This window comes from Trachurus japonicus, chromosome 16 (assembly GCF_045865225.1).
Source record: "Trachurus japonicus isolate A0001 chromosome 16, Traja_1.0".
In the NCBI taxonomy this organism is placed as follows: domain Eukaryota; kingdom Metazoa; phylum Chordata; class Actinopteri; order Carangiformes; family Carangidae; genus Trachurus; species Trachurus japonicus.
In genome coordinates, this window is record NC_140922.1 from 20,680,036 (window position 1) to 20,697,011 (window position 16,976).

A 16,976-nucleotide genomic window follows, 5' to 3' on the forward strand; every position below is an offset into this window, starting at 1 on the left:
GGATATCAGCTACACACCAGGTAGGTGAGAAAATAGGAAACAACCCTGAAGTTGGCACCAGAGCAGATCATCACATAATTTAAAACAGCAATAACAACAACAAAAAACCCCCCACTTTGCATCTGTGGTGTTCTCCAGAAAAAAACAAAAAACAAAGGTTCAATAATGACCATCAATCCCAGCAGCCACCACTGCCCCCCCTGGCCAGTTAACAGCTGTAACTAATCGGGTAAAATAAGACGTACAGTACAATTTAATTACATCTGACATTCCTGTATGAGGACAAAAGAGCATAAAATGACACAGACTGTGTTGAACAATATCTCTAACAAAAGAATGACATGGAAAAACAACTTCAAAGACATTCATTATGGAGCTCTGAAATATACTGTCCATGTCTCTCATTCAAAAAATAAATACTTTGAAATGAAGATTACAAATTACCTTTAATCAGAGTATTGTGTGGATTATTACTCCTCTCCACAGAATAAAATAACATTTACACAGTTCAAATCCATCAAAACAAGGCTAGCCAACTCTGTAGCACAAAATATTTGGAAACCTACACGCTCAGTACCACTAAGAAAATATGTTGGATAATCCTTTAAAACCGAACAATCACTCTGCGACTCAGCACGCTGCAAAGTGACAGATCATCCTCAGATGTGGTTCTGGTACTGATGATCGAAATCTCCAGAGTGTGTTTTCTGAGAGATTCAACTTGCTGAGCTGTTTTTAATTTATAAGTGAAACGGCTACAGAGATCCAGACACGATTCAAAACACTTATTAACCAGTCTGTGGACAGTGTACATGAAGCGTCTTCCTCAGCTCTCATAATGAAACACAAATATGAAATAGAGCCAGTGCTTCAAATAGACTGGTTTAAATTTAAAACAGACTTGTATAAAAAGTGTTAACTAAGGTCTGTGAAGATGACTGACCTGTAATCACCCATATGGTTATTCCTTCTTCGTTGTCAGAAGAAGACACTGGCAATACTTCATTAGGAGTAAAGAAACAGCAAAGTGGTCAACTCTGCCCTTTAGTTAAAAAGTAAAACTCAAATTTAAAACTTGAGACTTCAAACATAAAATAAATAGCGGCTGTAGGTGTTTCTGACTTCTACTTTTGGGTTTGTTAAAAAATAAAATAAAATAAATGAAACCTTTAAACACACTGTTTGGGCTCTTGTGATGTCACTGTCCGCTCCCGTGCTGACAATCCTCCTCTAGGACTGAGTTGCTCCATCAGAACAGTTTCTCCACGATTAAGGCCAAGACTGCCGCAGCCAGCGCGAGTCCGATCCCCAGCTTCTTCACCACTTCCCTGTCTAGACTGTAAGAGCCGATCAGCAAAACAGACGAAGAGGGCACAGAAGTGTGCCCTTGAATACCATTGGCAATCTGTTCCTGTGGGGAGAAAGACAGAGAAATAAAAAGAACTCTTTAAAATGAGATCAAGAGACGGAGCTGCTTTTTCCATTTCCCATCACCCTAACACTGCAATAACAATACAATACTTTACTGACGTCTTGGTAGGGGACTTGGCTGATCGCTCTCTGCAGAAATAAAGATTCCTGGATCGGCTACAGATATGGACTCACAGTGATTCAGTCACACTGCATGGTAGATGTTTAGTGGTATGAGGCACTCAGCTGCCTGCTCATTAGGAAAATATCCATCCATCCATCGAGCTTATCCATGCAGGGCTGAGGGGGGAGCTGGAGCCAATCCCAGCTGACATAGGGTGAAGGCAGGGCTGGACAGGTCACAAGTGAATCGAAGGGCTGATGTATAGAGTTGAACCACGCACATTCAAACCTATAGTCACTTTAGAGTCTGCAATCCACCGCAAGTGTTTGGACTGTGGGAGGAAGCTGGAGAACTCACACAGACACAGTACTCCACCCAGAAAGGCCTCAGGCCCAGTAATCAAACCCAGAACCGTCTTCCTGAGAAGCAACAATGCACTGCCTCCCCATGCTGCCCTGGGAAAATATGTATTGTATTGGATGAACCTCTTTCAGGGAGTCAACTAACTAGTTTAAACATCATGCAAATACCCTTCAGTTGCATCAACACACACACCCACACACAGAAAGATAAAGGCCCTGTCTTGCCCTCCCCCACACTCACCACCTGGCATAACTCATGTCCATATTTCATAATCAGGGAATCATCTTTATATTAAATCAACTGGCCTCAGTCACAAATCAAAGAATGAGACTTGACAGCAGAGAAGCCAGTGAACCAACACATCAAATGTCTGTAATCAGTGGGTTTTGTCTTAATGTGTTGGACCATTAAAGAGACCTGCACCACTGAGAGCTAGTGACAGTGAAAAATGGGAAAGAGTGAGTACAGAGGAAAAAGGAAAGACTCAGGAGAGGAGGAAGAAGGCGACACAATTCTAATTGTGTTTTCTAAAAGAATATCTGGATCTTATTTTGCCACATCAATCAAGTAAATCCTAATTTACCCATCCCTTGGATCTTTATAAAATATCTAATTTATGTGCGAGGCTCTATTACTACCCTTCATGGATCATTGCTGTTGATCATTACGTATATTTAGAAATACATCTAGTGATGCCACTTGTTATTAGGATTCATAGATACTTCAGTGGTAGCACAAATTAGAAGAGCAGGTCATCGCCTTTACTTCCCTGTCTCTCTCGTACCCCTTGACCTTCTGTTTCTCTCCATCTGCTTCCTCTCTACAGCTCAGTTTCATTTGGAAAAACATCACCCTCCACAACAGTAAACAGAATTTACGGCTTATTTCAATATTTTGTGGATGAAAGCATTCATAAAAACCAGCCATTTGTTTATGCAAATGAGCGCATTTCAATTACGAGGCTATTATATCTGTGTAAAGCAGTTAATGCAGTTTTGTAGTGATCCAATTATTACAGAGGGTTTTGTATCGACTCGAACTGATGCTGAGAAGGTGCGCTGCGATGTAGAGACAGGTGGAAAGTTAGCTTACAACATAACCACAGCACATGCAGCTGCAGTGACAGAAACATCAAAAATAAGATGGCATTTTTCACTTATTGATTGTGTTAATATAATTCAGTTGGTAACACTGCATATTGATAAGCAGCCGATTTCTCCCTGGCCTCCACCCTCCCTCATTGATCATCATTCCATTTGATTACATATTTATTTAGTTTCATCTTAATGTTTGAGAGTGGAGACCTGAGGTGCGATTTCAAGCAAAGCCCATTGATTGCTAAATAAATAAATAATTTTGCACGAGATGTGGTCCTTTTAATTTGAGCATTAAACAAACTAGATGAGAGAACCAACACTTGTCAACATCTCTGGGTGGAGTGGAAATCAATCTGGATGACCTTGTGGTAGTTCCTATACATCTCCTCCTGCCTGACAGCTGCTAAAATGCCTTATCACCGCACCGGTGGATTATGCAGGATGATATTGAGCAATTGATCAGCAGCTTTCTAGAATAACCTTTAATCAAGTTCACCAGGGATAACTGTAAGAGGCTTGGCTTTGGTATTTATTTATTTATTTGATCTTCTTTTCAGGCAGGATGCTCAGGAAATATCTTAATGTACATGCTCTCTATACTTTTCTATCTTGCATTATTATAAAAGAAAGAATAAAAAAGTTCCTACATCCGTCAAAAACTCCACTGCACTTTTGACCAATCAAAGAATGACAGACATTGTGGGACGCAAACACCTACAGTACCTGCACGTACAGTATGTATTTCCTATCTGACAGTCAGTGCACACCTACACGTGTTGCATACACATGGCCCTGTACATGAGCAGCTGCATAGCATATGTCCTCTACTGTTACCTCTCTATCCTCCTCCTTACTCCTGCTGCCGTGTCCTCCTGTGCTCCTGAACACTACCGTGCCACCCACTCCTCTGCTCACTGTTGTCGCTGAATACTTTCCTCTGTTACCGCACACAATACACGATGGATACTATGACCGACAACGCCTACGTGACACATCAATAAGTCACTTACAGTAACTCCAGACAACAGGTGAAAAGGAGAACCAGTAACATAGGTCTGGCTGACACATCCAATCTACCTAATGTTGCCATCATGGTTGGGCTTATATCTTGTTGCTTAGACAGATGAGGCTGGATAAGGGAGGCTTTATGTAAAAAATAATTTATTAGCACAGATTTAATTTCCTGCTTATTTGAGGTAGAGAAGGAGCAGTGTGAATATTTAATGTAAATTGAGACGCAAGGAGAAGCAGAATAAGAGCAAAGGAGTGGTGAAACAAGAAAAAGAAATTGTGTGGGCTGAGTCTACTTATCTGTCTCTCTGCAGGTGTCTTTAACAACAGGGTGCCAGGGTGCCAGGACAAAGACTGAATAGTACAGTCTAAAAATCTATTACTAGTAGGGAGGATAAGTGAAAATCCAAGTGCCAGTAGGTGCGTGTCAGCACAGTGGGAGAGATGGGAGGAGAGGAGCTGTGAGGAGAGAAGTGAAAAACTGAGAAGAAATGAGAAGAGGAAAGAGAGGAAGAAAGGTTGCAGGAAAAGTTGAGAGATGAGGCTTTCAGTGATCACCACCTGCGAGCTGGCCTGCTGAGTCCCTGCATACGACTGTGAGAGAGAGACTTGGCATTTGTGAGTAAATTGTGTGTGTACATGTGTAGGGCCTGAGGTGGATAATGCCCGTCTTTCTGCTCACAGCAGTAGAATAGTGCAAAGTAATCTTGAAAATCATATAACTCTACACCAGGGGTACAGAGAGGCTTGCACAGCCAGATACTTTTCCTTAACATCCAAGATTCTCAGTTTTCTCTCCGTCTTACAAACTCTTGCTCCATTTCCAAATGTGCAAGTCTTTCTTTCTTTTTTCTAAAAGCTCATATTCACACAAACATACATGCTGAGGCACACACAATACTACCTGCCTACTATAAACCACACAGCACAATGTACAGTGGTCACATTTCTGACTTGATCCTCACCAGCTGTCAGTGTCACTCTAGACACACAGGGATCTTGGAAGTGGTGTCTGTGTGTGTGTGTGTGTGTGTGTGTGTGTGTGTGTGTGTGTGTGTGTGTGTGTGTGTGCATGTGCGCACGTGTGCGTGCATGCATGTGTAAACAGATACTGTGACAGGCTACTTAGTCACGGGTGATTTGACAAAGCCACAGTGACAATAACAATGAGCTGCAGCTGTATTTACAACTGGACAAAAGGATGGGGAAGAAATTAAAGAGTGATTAGAATATTTCTGACACATGACAGATAAATATCTTTATTGGAACTCTATCGCTGACCGAGTCCAAGAGCAAACATGACATTATTTTGGTTTGTTGATATAAAGTGGGAGAGAGTTTACAGCTTACAACAACAAGAGGCTCGGTGGGGAACTTGAGTCATATTCCCTTCTCTTTCTGTTTCTTATCTGTCATATTAAATTTCCACTATCACCAATGAAACTCATTGTCACGACAATGTATGGCCATACAGCTGTACCACACTCAAAGCTACAAAGCATCTTAATCCACCATACTGTCAAGTTAGACTTTGACACTTGTGTCTTCATGCCACATGTGTATGCATGCACGTTGACTGCATATATGTGAGCAAATCGATTCACACACACCCAATATTACGTTCAACACAAGACACATAATCAATCAATATCAAATAGCAAATAATAGATTAAAAATAAAGTTTCTCACCACCACTACACCTTAATATTTTCTCTCACTATGCAAAATTGCAGTCAAGTCAACAGAAGCAAGAAAAACAACTGTGCATCTGCTGCTGTCTGCAGGCCATGGGAATGGTAATCAATATCATCAGTTCTGTCTACCATAAAACCATCACAGAGTGAAGAATATCCTCTGTGGTCAAGGTAACTGCTTGCTCACAGTTACTTTATGTGTTGTGCTTTTTGGTTTCAACTGTTGCCTCCAGTTAGTCAGTAGGAGCGGTGTCTGAGTCAAGCAGGGATTAAAGTAAAAAACAAAATAAAACAAAAAAACTTCTGGCTGATTTTCAGACCAGCCCTATTCCCATTGTACAATTTGCAAAACATGTAACTGAGAGAGCCCTTACAATGGGGTGCATACACACTTCCGTCCTGTCTTCTTCTTCTTTTTTTGTTTTGTTAAGGGAAGGCTGGTACCAAGCCCCTTTTTTCTGCTTCACAGTTGCTTCCCATAGGTTTCCATGTAATGGAGGCAAAGGCAGGCTGAGAAAGGGTGAGCAGAGTTTACACAATCCTAAATCTTGATGCCTGCTAAATGAGATCCTATGGAAAACCATTGCTCCTGTTCTCCAAAGCAGCCATCAAGCTTTAAAATGTTTTAACGTATTAGAAAATGCTTCTCAAAATTCACACACACACATCGTTACAAGAAATACATATCTACATTTCTATAGTGGTTGGGTGTATAAAAGGGGTCACCCTAAGGAAGCTACTTGAAGCTTGCAGGAGGGGGGCAGTTTTTTTTAATCTATGAAATAAAGATGACTTTTGAAAATGCTATGGGTCTAGAGTCTGATCCACATGTAACAGACTATGCTGGGAAAAGAGCAGTAAGTGAACACAGTGTGTCGTTCCCTTTCAGTAATTTGCTTTATTTCACAAAGCATCATGAGCCTTTTACACCTTGGACACCATGGCTCCCAATCTAATAACAGAAAGTTAGTTGTTTCATTTCTTCTGCTTCTGATTAGAATCCATTGACTTTTCATATATATCAAGTAAACACATGAGAATACTCACTGTGTTGTTTATTCTTCAGTCCTTATAGCTCATTCTACAAATATGTCTCAGTTCTATGCTCAGTGCTATTATGAGGACAATCTGCATGAATATATGCTTGTACTGTATAAGCACCTGCCGGGTTGAGATGGTGGAAGACATGAGGCAATACATAACTTCTACACAAACACAACCCTGGAATCCCCAGTGCTTTCTTAATGTCATTTTTGTGAATAAAATGTTCTTTATAATAATGAAATGAACCCAAATACCCATTCACAATGAAGACACAGATTATGTGCTAGGTCTGTGGTCTTTGAAAGTTAAAATCAGATTTTTATACATACTCAATATACTTATACAATATTTATGCAGTGAACCCATGCACGGCTTCATTTGAGTCAACAGAAATCTGGTTTAGAGACTGAAAGCTTTAATCCATGAGTTATGTAACATGACCCAAAACACCATTAGAGATACAAGTCACTCTGCTCATTCAGTGCTTCCTCTGCTGCCATCAGAGACGTGCACACACCATCAACACTCCAGCTGAACCACCCAGCTCATAGACAGTTGTTTTTCACAGGCATCAGCCTGATGAATTCAAACTGTACTTTTCTCTCTCTGTTTCATGCATACACTTGAAGCACCGATTGTGTAATGCACAGTACTAATGTATAGCTGCATCAAGTTTCTTCCGCTGTCAGGTTTACAGTTGCAGTAACTAAATACAGTAGAACAGTACATGTGTGTACAGAGGGGTGCTGCATGTCCCTGTATATGTCAAACACATGACAAGCACTGATGTAGTCAGGGAAGACAGCAGATGCTTTTAGAGACTGGACAAAAAGCAATAATCTGGACATGATGTGTAAAGGCACACTCACATTTGAGTACACCCAAACAGATTTGTCAGAAAACCTTTGGTTTCCACATGTCTCCACCTTCACAGCAGAGTCCTGCCCTGGTTCGGGTACTCGTGAGTACTAAGGTAAACAACAGATAACTATCTTGCTCAGTATCTACAGTACTCTCTTAATATGACGTTAATTACTCGCGGGAGCGCAGCCTTGAAAGATGATTGACATCACGTCAACCATCCAGGCACCAGGTCAGAGAGTCAGAGGAGTGTCGTCTTGGAAAATAGGGCAGCGACTTACCGGAGAAAAGGTAGACTGTGCTGAAACACTGTTAAATCTTACTTTTACTCTTACTTACAAAGGTGTACTCATTTACTGAGCACTGTACATGAACACTTAGTAAACAATAAAAGAGAAGGTCACGGTGATATACAATAGAGTAGATATAAAAGTCTACTATGAAGTGTACTCGCACAACTATAAATCGCAGTCTACAAGTGGCACTGCAGTATACCATTTACTTTTTACACTAAGAAGAGCTCTCTTACCTCCACTTTATACGCAAGCAAGCACACTGCAAGTTAAGTATGACAGAACTACCCTAGTACTGTAGTTCTCACTCAGACAACAACAGACACATTTCAGATTTAATTTGGCATTGTGCAATTCACCGGTACATAATGTAACTTGCTGTTTAAAGCACTTCAACACTGATCTATGTCTTGGGAGTTACTCCAGGTGACAACCTAGGTAACAATGTGGTGATGTTTTCCTGAGCCAGGGATTAAAGAGAGCAGATTATGTTTCCCACATAGATTCAAGTACTGAAACAAGTTTAACAAAGCAAGGAGAACCATCCCCATAGCCTATTGTTGTGGATACCATTAGTAAGATTAAAGACTTAAAATTATTGCAAAACATGTCGAATTAAAACCTCCATGTTTGTGTTGAGATTATTGGAGGCCAGAGTTTACTACTGACTACTCAGTGCCTGGAAATAATCATAAACAACCCCAATGACCTCTCTGTTGTCAACTCCATATATGTTCAGAAAATGTCTAAATAGATGCTTGCCCAAATAGCAGAGGATTTGTTAATAAAACCTGTTTTTATGTTTTATGTCTGGGTCAAAATCTACTACAATAACAATAATTCATTGCCGAGACATGCTTCCCCGAAACTGCAGCTGGAATAGTGATGAGACAGCATGTTGTGCTTAAGAGGATGGTTAAATTCAAAATAAAACACAAAGCCATGAGTGACTCATCTGCTGAGGAACTTTGCTCAGAGGAGTTTTGTTTACAAGGTCGATACTAAGAAAAGACTACTTCAATGATAATAGGGAAGAAAAAGGCCAAAAAACATGTCCTTAAAAAAAGATTACCCAATACCTTAACATAATTTTTCTTTCTGCTTAACAGTTGTTGGCTATGTGCTTCATTATTTACGTCTTCCATCTGTGGCTCACAAAAAAATAAACGCAAGAGCAAAGGGCATTTAAGACCCTCTGACATTTCAAATAAACAAAACAGAATGAGGCTGTGTAATGCCTTCTGACATGTTGGGTAAGAATACTGAAAATAGATGTGACTGATATTTTGACGGCTTAACATTTATTTCTTTGTTAGTGTGACTTTGGTTCTTCAAGTATACACAAAGCACAGGGCATGTAATACAATTTGACATGCTAAATGAAATGCTTAAAATAGCTATGCCTGCTGTTTAAAGGCAAAACAAATTATTTGCTACTAAAGTAAACAAAGTCATGCAAAGGCCAAGCAAAACCTTTTGACATTTTAAATAAAAAGTTTAAAAATAGATTTGAGAGGATTAACTGCATCCCGACCGGAGAAGGCAGCCTAATCTTTGATTTTTGTTCTTTTCCTGACAATACAGATGACAACATGTGTGCATAACGCAACATCAAAGCAACAATCCATAATAGTTGCATGTCAAGACAGAGTAGTTCAATTGTTTGGTATGAAATACATATTTTTTTGAGCATTATGTCTGTGTGTGTGTGGATGTTAGTGTTGGGCATGTGTGTGTTTTGTCAACACGGTTGTGTGTCTCATATAGCCTGCGGCTTGTCGGAGTCTGCCAGGCACACCAGGGGGTGGTGGGGTGGGGGTGCACATTGGTGTACATGTCTGTGTGCAAGGATCAGTGTGTATTTATGTGTGTGTAAGTGTTGTTTTACCAGTGAACCTGCAGTGTACTGCACTGTGTGTGACTGTTTGCCTTTAACGTACGTACTGGAAGCTTTATGATGCAAAGTACCAGCAATCTCACACACTCAGCCCACAACAGAGTGAATACTAGAATAAATAAAGATACAATTAGAAATTGGCCACATCCAGTGTGTTTTTAAAAATATGTTTCTGTTGCCACCCAAAGAAGTAAAACATAGATTACAGGAAAATTAGGAAGACAGAGGAGCAGGAGGCAAGAAGAGAAATAAGACAAAGTGAAAGAAAGAAAGAAAGAAAGAAAGAAAGAAAGAAAGAAAGAAAGAAAGAAAGTCAGCCCCAGAGGAAGAGAGAAAGAAAGGCCAACAAATTTAATACTCCAGCTGTGATTCGTCCATTTACCTCCATTTTTTGTTACTCTGTCAATTTGTGGTCATGGAGGGACATTGTTCACTGCCCATATTCCTTCCTCTCTTTCTTGTCCTCTCTCTATCTCCCTCCTTTTCCCATTCTGCCTTTCAAACGTACTGTCAATTTGCTGTCTTGTGGAAGGAGCAGAGCCGTTTTCTTCTCTCTCCCCTATTCTCTCGGTCTCCTTGAGAAAGTATGCTGTGAAAAGAGCTGATTATTGGATGGCACTCAAGCTGCTTTCCTGTCTCCTGATCTCTCCGTCTACCTTGGTCTCTCTCTTTCATTCATGCTTCATTTTTTGGCCTCTCTCTCACACATACCTCTCGTCTTCTATCATTTAATTTCATCTGAGGAAGAGCACTGGTGAAGATACATTCTCTTTTTCTTTCCCTCACCATGCTGTTGAGTGCTTTCTCTGCTATTGTGTCCCACTAAAAGACTCATTACTGTCCTTCCTCTACTGCGGAAAGTGCTGTTTCTGTGAATCAAGGGCTGACAGACGGAGAGGTAGAGAGAGAAAGAGAGAGCAAAAGAGAGAGAGACGAGATGACATCTATGTCAATAAAAGCAAAACCTTGGTTTTCTTTCACGGAATAAAATGACAAAAACACCAAGGCCTACTAATGAACATGTCATTGCACAAAGGAATGATGGAGAAGGAAGGCAAAAAAAGGGACAGAAAGTCATGATAAATAGGGAGGGAAAGATGAGATAAAAAGGAGATAAACTGAAAAAAAGTGAAAAAAATAAATAAATAAAAACAAACAAAAGCACACAAACAAAATTACTGCTTCTGATAAGAATGCACCTCTTTTCCACCTCATAATTTCTCTTTGGGGATCATCATGCTTCAGAATGCAGAGAAACACCACAGTACTTCATTACGGGGAGACCACAGAAACACATTTACACATAGGCAAGGAGATTATTGTACTTGGTCCATCTAAGCTGCATGTTATGGGTGTTTGTGGATTGGTGGCAAATAAAACAGAATCTAAGTGAACATCCACACAGAAAAGATGTTCTTATATTCCTAATATTTGTAGAAAACAAGGAGTGTAATCCAGTCAAGTAACCGAGCACTCCACCCTCCCCACCCTGGATAGTAGTTACCTTCACCACTTTTGAGTACACCTTTACACTGCGAGCTGCAGCACTCAGCAACATCCTTGAGCTGCTCATGGACGAAGAGCAGTGTGTCATTAGATCACTGTGAGTGTATCCTGGTTACTCAACCATCATCTATATTTTCTACCCCTGTCTATATATTCACACACATCTATGCATCCATTCATCTTCTCTTTTATCAGTCATGTGCTCTGAAGCCGCCATGTTTCATATCCATGCATCCATATCTATCTGTCCACTTTCACGTCCATCCATTCCCAGTCATCCACACAAGCTTTCACATGCCACTCTTCCATAAATCCATCCATCTATCCATCCACCCAGGCACATTGCTTCATTCCCACACACATCAGTATGGATACAGGCTGGTCTGCAATCATCGCTCTCCGTCCATGTCTGAAATAATAGATCTCTCACTCTGTTCAAATGGACATTACAGACCTTGCCTATCCAACCACCCACTTATCTGCCAATCTTTCTTTTTCTCACTTTCTCTTAAAATGCTCTTCTGCATCTTAGATGAAATAACAAAGCACAGACTCCATCCTCCTATCCTGGCCCTTTATTCTTGTTTTTTTTTCTCGCTCTCTACCAAAAGCCTGTAATTATAGACCTTGCTGCAACACAAGGAGGGGGTGAGTGTCTATCTGCCTTTCCCTAATCACTCATTCATCTCACACACACATTCAGCTCAGTGTGTGGTGGACTCATGCAGAGACTCATAGAAAATAGATGGTCTTCAAATATGTATAGGCTAGCCACTAGTGTGTGTATGTATTTGGCCATGCTAACGCCAGGCTGTACTGAATGCATGTGTGTGCATGTGTATGATCAATCAGACATGTTCTCTTATAATAATACTGAATACAGACATTGGACACGCAGTTTCCAAGCCACACTGATCAGGGTAGATCGTATATACCAGAGGGCCGTGCTGTAATTGTGGCCGTGAGTGTGTAGCTTGCCGATACTGCTGTGTGTTTCAAGCCATTATTAGGTCACTTATCTATTAGCACTGTGCTCCAGTGCCACTCATTAAGAGCCAGAAATGCAGGTCATAAGGGCTATGGATTACAGATCATCAGCGGCATGATTGGAGGTCACTTAATATAACAACATTAGTTAATAGTTAATTGCCAATATGCTGTGGACAGCAGAGATGAGCACTAATGTTTTTCTGTTTTTTTTTTCCAAATCCAGATACACCACTGCAATTGCCAGTCAACTGTCTGTCTCTGTCTGTTGGTTTAAATTACTATTTCAGTTGCTCTGCCCCCACTGGTTTATCACTTCCTCTAACCCTCAGATATTTTAAACCACACCTTAGAATGTGCTCATTTAGTTTCACTGTGTTTTATATTTATTGCTTTTCTACTTCTGTTGCTGTTGCAGGGACTTCCCTTTACTGCTGATGCCAATCTTGTTGCAGCTTCGGCCCCGCTCATCACTGACTTCACCCATATATACAAATAACCACAATAAAATTTTGTACTTCCTCCAAGAACCTCAAAGCGCCAGGTGTGTGCACTGCAGGCGTAAAACAGAAACAAACTGATGGTGCGTTCTATTCAGGTATTGCTATTTCAAGAAAGTGCTTAAAGCAAAAAACAAAAACAGTGCTCACTTTGGAAGACAAATACTCTTTCCACCCTCTGTGCTGTCAACCTCCAGCTCTCTCATTAATTCTCTTCCAGAGCGAGTCAAGGGTGGAGATGATGGCTTTACCTCAGCTTCTCTCTGACAAAACCTCCTGAGACACACTCAGATCTTAAGACTGGTAATAATTGATGTCAGGAAGTATCTGGACAAAGGTATTTACAGCGTGAGGACCAGGCAGAGTGTATTGTCATGTGTATAAGAAAGTGATGTGTGGATGAATCTATGTGACGTATGTATGAATCTGTGTGCAAGAGGGCGCATGTATTCTTACATCAATCCAAGACAAATTAATGCCTTGGCACTTTGTGTAGGAGTGTGTGTTGAAAGAGTGTTGGGGAAAGTAAGAGAGGTGGGTGGGTGGGTGGGGGGAGTAATGCAAGAGTGTGTGTTTGATGGGCTGCAGACTTTATGAGTTTTACAAGGTCTAGCCCCCACTGCTGAACTTTTCATTGCTGAGTGACGTGTTGCTTGGCTCACTGTGAAACCTTTCTATTTCTTTCTTTTTATCTCATTCTCTGCCAACCATTTCTGTCTCTCTGTATGCCTTCCTCTTCATCACTGTCCCTCTTGCTCTCTTCTCATGTCTCTGTCTGTTCCTTGGTTCCCCTCCCTCTCTGTCTGGCAGTAAAGGCTGATGGAGTGTGAAATTAGAAAGTGTATCATATTCTGCTCTGTGGCTCCATGTCCTGAGCTATAAGCTACAGCTAGTCAGTGAAATAACATGCAGTGAAACAGATACATTAACATGGTGTTCCTGTGCGTGTGGGTGTGTGGTGTGGTGGGAAGAAAGCAGCGGACAGTTTAGCCAGCCACAGCTTATCTTAAATTACTTATCTCATGCCTGACACACTGGTGCTTTTTCACAAACTGCAGAAGCCATTACGGATTAAAATCGTGGAAACACACATACACACACAACCATGTGCTCACATGCAAACATACATATTAATTTGCTGACAAGACAAAATTTGAATAGCCTATTGTAAACACTAAAAAATGTTTTACAGTTTTGATAAGGAAAGAACACAGCTTGACAGATGTGGGGCTGGTTTTCTCATTACCAAAAAAACACCAGGGTATTAATTTGCTTGAACACATGCACGTCTGAGTACATGAATTTGCACAGCAATGACAACTTATTTGAAATTACTAAATATGGCCTGCAACAAAGATGCAAACAGAAAATTCTACATGAAATTTGACAGAAATCCAAATGACTGATTCCAGTTTTTATTCAAGCGATTGTCCTTCTCACTCCTTTAAATTTATTATATTAATGCAAATTTTTAATGATCAGGTCTTTGTTTTACTTCTTTGTTTGTTTTTACAACAAATATACAGTATATCAATATATTACTGCAGAAAATACCAAGTAACCAGTACTAATTCATATCATATTGGTGACCACAATAGCAGTGTACATCACTGCTCATGTGGACTCTTGCTGGTGTGACAGGATTTTCCTGGATCAAATCTGACTCACTTTTTGCGAAAAACAAATTCAAGCAAAATTTAGACTGAGATTTATAAAACCAGTTACTGAAAATCTACACACTTGGTTGATGAATATTCATTAGCAGCTGAATCAAAGTGAATGGACTTCTGAAAGACAGCGTCTTTACAAGATTTTCTACGGTTGCCTTATTAAATCATGGATCACATATCAAGATATATACATGATTGATAGATACAGCAGCTATATATTTTCATCTCTACTGAATGAATATGTGATATTGTGTAAAAAATGCTCTAAATTTCTCATGATCTCTTTTTTTTGGCCCTTGTAATGATTTACCTGTATTTCCTTATATCTAGTGAACTCTACTTTGAGGTGTACGCTACAATTTACTATGATATTAATTCTGTTGTGCTATACTCTTTTGTGGTATGGCCATCAAGTGATAACTGTCTTACATACATAATTTATCAGCTTAAACCAATGAAAATGCTGTTTTTGGCATGTATTTAAAGACTCTGTATCTGTGTTTGTGTTTACCTGCATCAGGCCAGACACCTCTCCTTTCTGCAGCGGTGCAGCGATGGATGGAGTGAATGGCTTACTGTCTTCTACCGGCTGGCCTCTGAGGAAGTGCTTTCCTGCCTCGTAGATGTCCACCTCAATCATCTTGCCTTTGAACTCAGCCCTCTTAGGTACCAGCACCTGCAAACCAAGAGCAACATATCATACCTGATCAAATTAAAAAGAAAAACTATTACAGAACACCATCATGAACCCAAAAAATCATAATTTAAAGGGGAACTATGCAAGTCCGGTAGCTTTTTCACTGTCTTGCTAACCCCCCCATTCTCCATTGTCCCTGTAACAAGTCATTTTACCATCACAATTACTCCGAAGCTGTTTAATTAAGGTTAAAATTTTGAATAGTTCCTCTTTAACATTTGGGATTTCATTTATTGCAGCTTTGACTGTGGGAATGCAACTACAATTAAAGTAATCAACATTGTATTGCCAAAACTTCAAAGTAGAGAACAATGGATAATATTAATTGTCATTTAGTGACTGCACTTTAGTGCCCACAGGTGAGATAAATGCTGTTGTCCATGGAGGCAGACCTTTATGACTTTCTGTTCCACCAAATAACCAGCCCTCTGCATGTTTCTTCGCATCCATCAATTACATTTTCAATTAACCACTGTTCAAAACTGTTTTCCCCAATACTCAGGCTTATTGTTTTTCAGCTAGTCTCTGTGTGCTTAAAAAACAACACAGAGCTGAGTGTTTTCAGTTCCATTTATGGAAGCCCTCAAGGTCAAAAACTACGGCAACAGCTGTGAGATAAACCAGTGGGATTTGCTGGTTTGTCTTATTATTTCACCATGGCAACTATAAATCTCGGCTGATCACAGCAGGAGGGAAGAGAAAACAAAGAGTTATAATTATGGCTTAGTGTGAAATGGAATTTGTTCTTAATGACTTACCCCTGTAAATAAAGATCATATGCAAATGCTTTTCCTTTAAAAACAATTTTCTAACTAACCACAAAATGGACAGATTGACAGTGATTATTTTTACTGATTTACTCCTTTTCTTTAGCTCTTGCTTTCAAATTCTGTCTCTCTGGTAAACACTAATAGAATGATTGGTGTTGTTATTATTGGGGGGATTTAAAACTGCAGTCGTAAATTACAATCACAACTAAAATGCCAGTTTTCTTAGTAAACATCTCATGATTTATTCTATTTCCTGAGTGAAATGAAAAGGCTCCCTCTATATGAGTAATCACCTTAGCATTTGAAAAGTGATGTTATCCTCTGAAAAAAACAGACATTAAGGCGGCTGAGCCTTTATGACAAACTGACAGTGCACTGACAATTTCCTTTGAAATTACAGAGGAAACTACTTAGAGTGATTATGGTTACAGTGACCAACGGCTTATATGAAAAAAAAAGCTTCAAACGGGATTGTTCTTTAACAAATGCTGTTGCTTATAGTTATAACATAGTCCATTTACAGTGGTCATTAGGGGTCTTTTCATACATGACAACATATGGAAAAAACTAATTCAACTTGTGAGTTTACGAGTGCGTGCTCAGAGGGCTCCATGTAATATCTGCACTGCTGTGGCTCATTGAGTTACTTTGCCCTCACACAGTGGTCAGTTATTGTCCCTGGTCTCTCTTGCAGCTGGAGAGGGCACAGCAGAAGCTGTTATTTTATCTTTAAATCAGTAGCGAACCTGCCAGCTGGTATGACAGATAATGTTGTTAAAAATCATTTCTTGTTAAATGTTATACTGTTGGCAAATAATTAATATTAACAAAAAAGAAAAAAGAAGTTTATATCCATAAAAAAGATGCACAAAGTCGATGTTACACCAGAAGTAAAGGGAATGGGCAAAAATGTCCATCCACTTACAGTAACCAATTTTACACAGACAGATGTGATCACTATACAGTTTGTGATCTACACTGTAATATATTACATTGTTGCACAAATACAATGATTAATATCTTAATATTATTGATAATATAATACTTTCTAT

At 39.8% G+C, this 16,976-nt stretch overlaps 1 protein-coding gene across 1 annotated transcript in view; it reads right to left on the reverse strand.

Moving 5' to 3' along the window:
* Nucleotides 1-310: 310 nt before the first annotated feature.
* cdkal1 (CDK5 regulatory subunit associated protein 1-like 1) overlaps nucleotides 311-16,976 on the reverse strand; it is a 238,762-nt gene continuing 222,096 nt past the window's right edge. The window contains exons 14-15 of the mRNA XM_085802473.1: nucleotides 14,969-15,133; nucleotides 311-1,411 (exon numbers count right to left, since the gene is read on the reverse strand). Coding sequence (XP_085658599.1) covers nucleotides 1,250-1,411; nucleotides 14,969-15,133 — 327 coding nt within the window. The 3' untranslated portion in view covers nucleotides 311-1,249. The remainder of the gene's footprint in view (nucleotides 1,412-14,968; nucleotides 15,134-16,976) is intronic.